Below are 10,748 nucleotides of genomic sequence, written 5' to 3'. Positions count from 1 at the left end.
AATGGTGGAACGATTTCTGCATAGTGCACCTTTAAAGAGAATGAGCACAAGTGCATCAATACTTCTTATGCGTTCCTTATGGTCACAAGGCCGCAGAGCCAGACGGATGACCAGGACGTGTACTGAGAGCATGCTCTGACCAATTGGCAAGTGTCTTCACCGACATTTTCAACCTCTCCTTGTCCGAGTCTGTAATGCAAACATGTTTTAAGCAGACCACCGTAGTCCCTGTGCCCAAGAACACTAAGGTAACCTGCCTAAATGACTACAGACCCTTAGCACACACATCTGTAGCCATGAAGTGCTTTGAAAGACTGGTCACGGCTCACATACACTCTATTATCCCAGAAACCCTAGACCCACTCCAATTTGCATACTGCCCTAACATATCCACAGAGGACGCACTCTATTGCACTCCACACTGCCCTTTCCCACCTGGACAAAAGGAACACCTATGTGAGAATGCTATTCATTGACTACAGCTCAGCGTTCAACACCATAGTTCCCTCAAAGCTCATCAATAAGCTAAGGACCCAGGGACTAAACACCTCCCTTTGCAACTGGATCCTGGACTTCCTGACGGGCCGCCACCAGGTGGTAAGGGTAGGTAACAACACATCCGCCACGCTGATCCTCAACACAGGGGAGGTCAGAGACCTGGCCATGTGGTGCCAGGACAACAACCTCTTCCTCAACGCCCCCATTCTCATCGACGGGGCTGTAGTGGAGCAGGTTGAGAGCTTCAAGTTCCTTAGTGTCCACATCACCAACAAACTAACATGATCCAAGCACACCAAGACAGTCATGAATAGCGCACAACAAAACCCATTCCCCCTCAGGAGACTGAAAAGATTTGGCATGGGTCTTCAGATCCTCAAAAGGTTCTACAGCTGCACCATCGAGAGCACCAACAATGCACTTTTTTTAAACAAACAAAAAGGGTGGCTGGAGTCTTTGACAATTTTTGGGTGCATGACACCGCCTGGTATAGAGGTCCTGGATAGCAGGAAGCCCTATGTACAAGACTCCAGCCACCCTTTTTGTTTGTTTAAAAAAAGTGCATTGTTGGTTAGAGGCTTGTAAGTAAGCATTTCACTGTAAGGTCTACACCGGTTGTATACGGTGTATGTGACTAATACAATTTGATTTGATTTGATTGATTTGAATGTTATAAAACCTCACCTGTTCAGCTGAAGAGATTGTTCTGAGCCGCAGTTGTCGTGATTGTGTTGTTCACTACTCAACAACACACCATTCACTTCTCAAGCCCCTCAGAGCCTGACAATCCCTCAAGCGAACCTTGTTCAACCACAACAGATTTAGCATACTAGTGCCTGTGTTAAAGATTACAGTAAGAAGCAGAAATGCTGCAAATCAGTGGTTATGTAGTGGGTTTGATTGCAGTGATGTCTGATGTTCTCCTCCAACACAATAAAAATGATGAGCATTTCACGACATACCATGAAGACGTGTTGTGTTAACAAAATGTTAGGTCAAAGTCAGATTCATTGAGTGAAATACAAAGTCAGTAGGCATGTGCAGTATGTGAATAAAAGGTTGAAATGGGTTTTCCCAAACCTTTCCAAACACAACCCTTCCAAATCTGTTATTCCAAACCGTTTCAAACACAAGGCAAACTCAATAAAGACACAATAGCAGTTGAATAATTGTATATCTCTTTATACACTGAGTGTACAAAACATTAAGAACACCTTCCTAATATTGAGTTGCCACCCCACACATGGATGCCGGCCCACGTTGTCTCCCATGCTTGTTGTCTCCAATGCTACCCACAGTTGTGTCAAGTTGGCTGGATGTCCTTTGGGTGGTGGACCAGTCTTGATACACACAGGAAACTGTTGAGAGTGAAAAACTCCGTTCTTGACTCAAACCAGTGCGCCTGGCACCTACTACCATACCCCATTCAGAGGCACTTAAATCTTTTGTCTTACCCATTCAACATCTGAATGGCACACACACATAATCCATGTCTCAATTGACTCAAGTCTTAAAAATCCTTCTTCAACCCGTCTCCCCCCCTTCATCTACACTGATTGAAGTGGATTTAACAAGTGACATCAATAAAGGATCACAGCTTTCACCTGGATTCACCTGGTCAGTCTATGTCATAGAAAGAGCAAGTGTCCTTAATGTTTTGTACACTCAGTGTACAGTCCCCAACCTAATCCAAAATGTGAATTTGTTCTTAAGCAATAGTAGCTCAAATCCAACACTTTCTTGTACAATTCAATACATTTGCAAATTCTTTAGTTAAACAATTGTTAGATTTACAAAAAATCTTGACTTTTATTTTTCATCTGGGTGCTAGCGTCTTGGAGGTGGCTGTCCTCTCCCCCGTCCCCGCCCTGGTCCTCCTCCTGGCCCCTGCTGACCATTTCCAGGCAGAGGTCCAGGCCCCCGGGGACCCGGTGGGCGGGTCACTGCGCCTCGAGCGTTGGGATTTGGTGATGACAGGGACACGTCTTTCTGCAGGTTCACATCCTTGCCTGCAGTTCCTGGCCTCACCTTTGTAGACTTTCCACCTTGGTCTGCTTTATTGTCTGGTCAGGGAATACATAGAGGGAGTGCATTGCCTCAAAGTCTAAACAAGTACAACCATATTTTTGCTCATGCAACCTGGACATAACATAGTAAATCCAGGACTCTCCAATTAGTATGATATGTTATGTTTTGTATGGTATGTATTCATTTGTGGATGTCCATCATCCATTTTATATGATATGTTACGAATTCCAACTTGCACATTGTACAATATGTTATGAATTTGCTAAACTTATGATATGATACAAATTCCAAGTTGTGGTGGCTAACATTATCTAGGTGGTTAGGTGGTTAACGCTAACGTTGGCTAGGTGGCTAGAGTTAGCTATGGTTTAGAGGTTAAGGTAAGGGTTAAGGTTAAGGGTAGGAGTTAAGTTAAAGGGTTAAGGTTAGGGAAATGGCTAGCTAACAGGCTAAGTAGTTGCAAAGTAGACAACAGTTGTAAGTAGTTGCAAAGTTGCTAATAAGCTAAAATGCTAAATTTCCGTCCGTGGAACCTTTGGAACCTTTGGGTTGCTAGATGTTTGCATTATAAACCTACCCATCCACCCCAACCAACCACCCTATTTTTGTTTTTGCCTTAAGTAACTTTCTGTTTTATGTAACCATACCAAACAGAACATATCATATTCATTTGAGTGTCCCCGGAGTTACGTTTACCATGTTACGTCTAGTCTATGAGACCAGACTGGCTCATGATATCATTGATTTCAGCCATATTTAACATTAGGTCAAACAAGATCACCTGCATTGCACTATCGGAGCTAAGGGTTCATTCACATTTGAAGTGAAGGTATGATGCTCACCTGCACCTGTCTCTGGTGGGGGAGCTGGGGGCAAGAGAGAGCGGTTGGGGAGCAGGTCCTCCAGGTCCTTCATGACCTGGTCTGTGCTTTCAGTGTTGTTCCTCCTGTTCTTCTCCTCATCTCTTGCCTAAAGAGAGACAGAGAGTGTGTGTGTGTGTGTGTGTGTGTGAGTGGTAGATGAAAGATAGATATATACAAATGAGTATTATTTAAATACAGGTCAAAGGTTTTAGAACACCTACTCATTCAAGGCTTGGTTTTTTTATTTACTATTTTCCACATTGTAGAATAATAGTGAAGACATCAAAACTATGAAATGGTTGGAAAAGCATTCCAGGTAAAGCTGGTTGAGAGAATGCCAAGAGTGTGCAAAGATATCAAGGCAAAGGGTGGCAATAAAATATATGTTAATTTGTTTAACACTTTTTTGGGGACTACATGATTCCATATGTATTATTGCATAGTTTTGATGTCTTCACTATTATTCTACAATGTAGAAAATATTTTTAAATAATAAAGATTTTTACGTGAGACTGAATTAATTTTGAAAAACCCTCAGACTCACCATCTGCATCTTCTTCTTCAGCTCCGCATTGGCATGTTGGTACGCCTCAGATACCGAGTTCAAATAGTAGATAGCCAGTCTGTGGGGAAGTACATATCCATCTGTTTACAAATGTAGATATGCAGTATCTATATATATATATGTGTGTGTGTGTGTGTGTGTGTGTGTGTGTGTCTGTGTGTGTGTGTGTGTGTGTGTGTGTGTGTGTGTGTGAACGTATGTGTAGCTATATACTTTTCTACTCACACCATCAGTAGCACAGCTGGTATAATGAGGCCAGGGTTGGCTGCGTAGCCCATCAGTGTTCCCAGAAAGGCAGGCAGGTCCAGGTCTATCGTCTCCATGATGACATCAAACATCTTGGCCTTCCCACTGTGGAGATCACAGATTGTGTGAGTCTGTATTTGTGATTTGTTTTTTTGTGAGTATGTAGCGACAGGTATGTGTCCTTACATATTGTATATTGTTTGTCTGTGTTTATGCGTAGAGATGTGAGTGCATTTGCAGGGATTCTCCTCTGTGAATGTGTATGTCCTACAGAACAGTAAACATGCCTGTGTGTATGTGTGTGTTACCTGAATGGCCCACAGTCAAATGAGGGTGGCAAAGTCATGATGGTGTAGACCACAGGCAGTAGACTGAGAAAGAGGATGAGAAGGAGGAGGCCCATGTAGAAGTTGTTGGATTTGGAGGCTTTGAAGACCCTCTCATGGGGCACGTTAGTGGCCATTACGGCCCAGCACTGGTAGTACATGGAGGAGAGGAGACGCAGGACGTTTATCCCTACCAGCCCTGGAGCATAGAATGCACCCATCCTGAAAAAGAGAGAGAGAGACGCACACACACACACATGGTCAGCGAAGGGAATATACGACATGAGTTCTATAGTTCTACAACCAGAATAGAAATATCTCTTACCAGATCATTCCTTGGTTGAAGACCAGACCAAGAACGTTACCACTGATGTCAAACTCTCCATACGATGGCTACAGAGGGAGAGACAATCCATATCACAAACAGTGGTTCAAACTTCTGCATGGCAACAAAAACGTAGACCTCTAGAACAACCCCGCCAGTAGACAAGATAAGACATTTGTAACAATGACCAGTGGAGCACGTACATATGTGGCTTCGAGGTCCCAGCACCAGCAGTAGTTGAGGAACCTGACAATGACAGCCCGCGCAAAGTCACCAATCAGGATGGTCAGGTAGGTCACCTGGATGTCTGACACGGTCAGCTTCACAAACTCCTGTCGCATGATGAACATCACAGACAGGGCTTCACAAAGGTACATTGCATACAACAGAAACAATTACCATATCACACCAGAGATGAGGATATCAGTAAGGTGTCAGTACTATGCCGACGGCGGTCTCCCAGCATGGCCCCCTGATGACATCAGAGGGGTCCATGGGGGGCGGGGTGGTGTCCGTGTCATTGTTGTAGAGGGTGAAGTTAGCATAGTATTCCTTCTGGGCCCAGATGGACGCATTCCTAATGGACACCTCCTCCTCAAGCTGAGTGGAAGGAAGGAAGCCATCGAATCACAGGTCATCCATTACAATGCACTACCCATTCATCCCAATGACAATGCACCTCTCTGAGGAACATCAGTCCTAAGAGTATGAAACCAATCCCTCACTACAGGATGCACTGGGTTGTTTACAGAATACGGAACTCAACCGTCCCAGTATTAAACCTTATCCTTCTCGTTGACGCTTTCTTATTATCCCGAAAAGGATCCTGTAATCCCGCTCTCAGTGTAGATTTAAGATGAACAAGAAAGAGCTAACGTCTGGTAGTGGCCTAAAGAAGTGTGAGGCAGCCTTACAGTACCTTGTTGTTGACCTCATCAAACAGGGCAAACAGGAAAGTGTAGAGGTTTCCCAAAAAGAGGGCAAAGATGCGCCCAAGCTGCCATTTGAGGGCGATCCGGGGGTGGTACTCCTCCAGCTCAGCGATGGTCTCAAACAGGGGAGGACACACCAGGCCCAACAGGGACATGATGAGCTCCAACTACACAGTGGGACAATGGGAGGAATCATACCATCTCTCCACTACACCACCACTTTACAGAACACCATATGACCATATGATCAAACATATTTCGGTGATGAAATAGAGAGGGAAGTTTGTTTAGTCATTAATGAATGAGATTTTTAAAAATGCTACACTATTATGACCTAATATCACTATAATTTATTCCAAATAGAAACGGATTCCATTGGTTTCAAAGGATGTACATGGCATCAACACCATTCTCCAAGCATTACCTCGTTTTTCTCGTACCAGCTCAGGTCGTCCCTGTTGGCAAATTCCTGGGACCTCTTCACCACAAAGAAGATGAGGTAGCCACTTCCTCCCAGGCAGCAGATGATCATGAAGTTGGCCAGCACACGCAGGAACCTCCTCAGGTGGATATTCTCATCCTTTTGGTTCTCCTGCTCATCCACGATGGACTCCTGCACTCAGACAGACAGAAAGACAGTTAGCTTATGGGCCACTAACATGTGGTGCTGTGTAGTTAGTGGGAAATAATCTATGTAATTATATTGTATTGAATACAGTAAAGAATACTCAGAAGAACATCATTCAAAAGATCAGACATTGTGATGAAGTTGCGAAAATAGTACACAGGTCTCCATGGTTACCTTGAAGCTGGTGGTGATGGAGGCGTACTTGTTGTCAGCCGTCTCGGCGTTGCCGATGAGGTAATCCCAGCTGGTGAACATCTTCCAGGCAAAGGTGAACTCCCCGTCATCTCCGTCCCCTCCGCCCACGTCAGCATTCTTAGCCATTCTATCAAAACATATATGAATGACAGTGGGGAAAGGCCGTCATCCATTTTCAGATCAAACACCATGAACAAACAAAATGATTTGTATATATTTGTTTAATTTGATCCCCATAAGCTTTTGCAGAAGCAGCAGCTACTCTTCCTGGGGTCTATCTTGATGTGTTAAGCTGTGTTTGACATATGTGTGACATGGGATCATATTTTATAAGTGGGGGATTGGGTGGTGACTCACGTTCGTATCACCACCATCAGGCTGTAGCCAAAAGTCCCCACTCCTACCATGAGGTAAGACAGCGGGAGGCGGAACTTCAGCAGCCCAATGGTCCTCTGGTTGTTGTAGTAACCATAGAAGAGGACTGAGTATTTGCAATACCCCTGAGAGAGAAAGAAGTGATCGCAGGTGATGAACTGCGCTCTTATAGTGTACCGATAAACTGTGTCTTCTGATCTTCACGGGTGTCTCCAGACCCATGCTGATAATTGAAATAGTACAATATGAAATATCATCACATCATATGAGCCTGAACTCTTTGATATGGTCATATTTGATAGGCTTTCATGCAGAGTAAATAGAGGGTAGCCTATCTCGACTGCATGTTTTAACCCACGTTGAAGTCCATGAGGACAGAGTAGTCTTGAGCAGTGGGCTGCTCAGCTCTGGGCACTGTCTTTCTGGGAATGGATCCATACGGAAGTCCCATCAGAACCTGGAGCCATAAAACATTTCAATAATGATTGATAGACTGCTCGAGTATACATTCGAGTTGTATCTATGTGTTAAAACTCTTTGTGAGGCGGTTTTACCTCTGGGATCACAACCAGTCCGAAGGTTAAGCCAAAGAGGACCATGTTCATGCCGTACATCCAGCGCAGGAAGATGAAGTAGGAAGCAACTGAGGACCCAAAGTGACCTGAGGGGAGAGAAGTGATAGGGTTTCTTCACTAAGTTGTAGCGCTCAACTGTCATTCAACTGGCCTTTGTCAATCAGCTCAGTATATTACTTTATCTTGTGTTGTGACCTGTGTTCAGGAATAGTTTCCGTATGTTGGTGTTTCTAGAGTGTGGAGTATCAGGTAACTCACTTTCAACCTCTTTTATCTTTCGTTCCCATGGTATGCAAGTCGTTTTGAAATTCTCAAAATCTCTTTGGAATTTGATCCATTTCTGGCGAAAAAGAAAGACAATCATTAGTATAGTATTATAGTATTATTATTATATTGATATTATCAATCATTAGTATAGCCTCATATTTTGACAACCACAAAAAGCTAAGGGGCAGAAAATCCTATATTGTGCTCATGGTTCCATACCTTCGTCATCATGACTTTATAAGCATAAAACTTCCTGCCTTTTCCTTTTCCCAGAGCCCCTTCAAATTTATCCACAAATTCTTGACATTCTCTGAGAACAAATCATAAGGTTAGCAACAGAACAGTCAAGCTCAAATAAATTGATACAATTAACAAAATAGGGAAATAATTCTGACAGGAGGTGTAGAAAAAAAACACAGCTATGATCAATGAATAGAGCTAATTATTATCTGAAAGTGTATCTCAACTTCATCCTGACAGCACATGTCATTTTTCGAGTAGCCTATGCGAGTGCAATCAGTCAACTCGTTCATTACTTCAGATGTACCAGCCTCCTCTTCATTCGCCAGGGCTTGTTCCTCATAATAGCTATGACCTTCTTCTTCTCCTCCACCTCCTCCTTCAGTCGTTCCATCTCTCCCTCTGACATGGACTCTTCCTCTGAGTCTGTGTTAGAGTCTGTGTCTGAGCTGGGAGTTAGATAGAAGATAGAGGAAGGGAGACCGAGTGGAGCAGAAAGAGCGGATTGTTAGGAGAGAGCGATCGAAGAGAAAGAGAGGTCAGTGATGGAGAGAGACAGAGAGAGATAGTTGGAAGGGTTAGGGATGTCCCTCTATTAAGGATGTCCCTCTATTTCTCTTGGTGCAAGGGTAGCAAATATTGTATAATACAGTTAAATAAGTTATTTGACCCATTACGTTGATTCCTGCGCTGTTTAGTACTACGTTTAGAATCTTGGGCCCTGATTTCCACTCAAGATACCTGCTCTCTTTCTTCTTCTTCTTCTTCTTGTCCTTCTCGTCTTCCTTCTCCTTTCCTTTGCCCTTCCCTTTGGCATCTCCTTTCTTATCTTTGGTCTCCTCTTCTTTCCCCTTCTTTCCCGTGGCTCCCTTCTTGTTTCTCTTGTTCCCCTTCTCCTCGCTGTCCTCGTCACTGTCCTGGGTCTTTCCTCCTTTCTTTTTGTTTGCTGCTCCTTTATTTGCTGCTCTTCCTTGTCTTCTCTTGGGGGTGTCATCCTCACTTTCATCGTCGGTGTCACGTGACTTAGCAGCCTTCTTCTTATTGGCTCCTCTGCGGTTTCTGGGGGCCTCCTCTTCATCCTCGTCCTCATCATCCTCATCAGCTGGCTTTTTGCCCCTGCCGCGGGCTCCTCCTCTGCCAGCTGCCGGTCTTCTGTTCCCTCTCCTTCGACTGGTGTCATCTGTATATACACACACACACACACACACACACACACACACACACACACACACACACACACACACACACACACACACACACAAATGTATGCACGAGAACACACACACAACAGCTCAACACATGCAGGAATATACACTTTCAGCACAATGTAAAAAAAACACACTAATACAGATAGAGCTGAAGCTTTTTAAATATCAGGTCAATTCTAACAGCCGGTGTCAGTAGCTGGCCTCCTCCTTCACAGAGAAAGACACCACTATAAGCTCTGCTTTATACGGGTCAGGTGAGAACTCATCTCCGCTTACCCTCACTGTCACTCACGTCCCCATCGATCTCGATTCCAACTAAATGACAACGCAAACAAGTAAATGTCCACCACTCATTCAAACATCTCTAAAATGGCCCAGCATGAATCTATAAAGGCATTTTGCATTTGCATCTCATATGAAGTCTTTATATCACCTCAAAGCCAGAGCATAAAGACATTAACAACTGAGATGCTGAATCCCAACTCACCATCCTCAATCTTTGCCGCCACATCACTCTTCCTAGGCATGGTGGTTGGTGTGAGATATTCTCTGAAGGTACTGGGACTTTAACTGGACTGAATGCACCAACCCCTCCCCAGGTACACAGAGCCAGAGCTCTACCGGGACCTGTACCTCGCTCTAGTAACTAACTCCCCATCACTATGACAACTACAGCATGTGACCTGCCTCCATAGGTGTTATACTGTTTTCCTGAAACAAAAACATGATATCATAGCTGCAGACATCAAGGAGTGTGTAACTTAATCACAGCAACAACGACAAAAAAGTTCCAGCATGATCTGGTGTTGGTTTTCTTAAATAAAACCCAGAGAACCCCCATAGGGAACCTGAGGAACCATTTCAGTGGACAGCACCTGTGTCAGACAGAAGGTTAAGGGAGTGGACCTTCTCTACGGTCCATATAGCAGCAGAAGGACAAGGACATTTAAACAGTTAGAGACACTCTCACTCGTCTGGACATCAGACACCATGACCACACACAGACCAAGACGAACAGCCTTAAAGATTTAATGAAGGTTTAGGTTTCCTTTTCAAGACCCATTAGGCAAACCTCAAACGCATTAGACACATCTTACATATTACATTTGCTATTGATACAATGCCTACAGAATATTGGAAAGCTATTGCCCACAATGACGGAGTGAGAATGTACAGCGGTATGTGTAGTCACACATACAGTACACACACAAAGATACAGAGTGCACACCTCTGAGCCTGGCCCCCATTAAATAATGAAGAGGAGCTCATCTTCCACAGCCAAAACTACACCATCACACGCTCCTCCACCCTGTCAAGTAGAAAACACACACACACACGCACACATGCATAAAACATGGCATCTATCACCCGTATCATTTAAAAAAAAAAGTGCAATCATAATATTACAATTTCATTTTTCCAACCAATATCATTCCAGAAATGATTCCACCTTCAATGATAAAAGGAAACCCCCATC

The 10,748-nt window shown here is 43.9% G+C and overlaps 1 protein-coding gene across 1 annotated transcript; it reads right to left on the bottom strand.

Annotated features, from left to right (window-relative positions):
- Positions 1–1,548: 1,548 nt before the first annotated feature.
- Positions 1,549–9,798, bottom strand: LOC110509340 (transmembrane channel-like protein 2-A). Its single transcript, XM_021590258.2, has 20 exons — positions 9,759–9,798; positions 9,548–9,586; positions 8,805–9,243; positions 8,360–8,512; positions 8,043–8,133; positions 7,815–7,896; positions 7,536–7,642; positions 7,340–7,438; positions 6,964–7,106; positions 6,586–6,733; positions 6,208–6,396; positions 5,771–5,950; positions 5,293–5,451; positions 5,055–5,183; positions 4,852–4,919; positions 4,509–4,748; positions 4,180–4,305; positions 3,934–4,012; positions 3,369–3,495; positions 1,549–2,561 (listed from the first exon to the last, which is right to left on the bottom strand). Exons 1-20 carry the CDS (start codon positions 9,796–9,798, stop codon positions 2,326–2,328), a joined length of 2,874 nt encoding a protein of 957 aa, XP_021445933.1. The 3' UTR covers positions 1,549–2,325.
- Between the last annotated feature and the right edge of the window lie 950 nt (positions 9,799–10,748).

The sequence above is a fragment of the Oncorhynchus mykiss genome, chromosome Y, assembly GCF_013265735.2.
Source record: "Oncorhynchus mykiss isolate Arlee chromosome Y, USDA_OmykA_1.1, whole genome shotgun sequence".
In the NCBI taxonomy this organism is placed as follows: Eukaryota; Metazoa; Chordata; class Actinopteri; order Salmoniformes; family Salmonidae; genus Oncorhynchus; species Oncorhynchus mykiss.
This window is presented reverse-complemented; position numbering and strand designations above follow the sequence as displayed.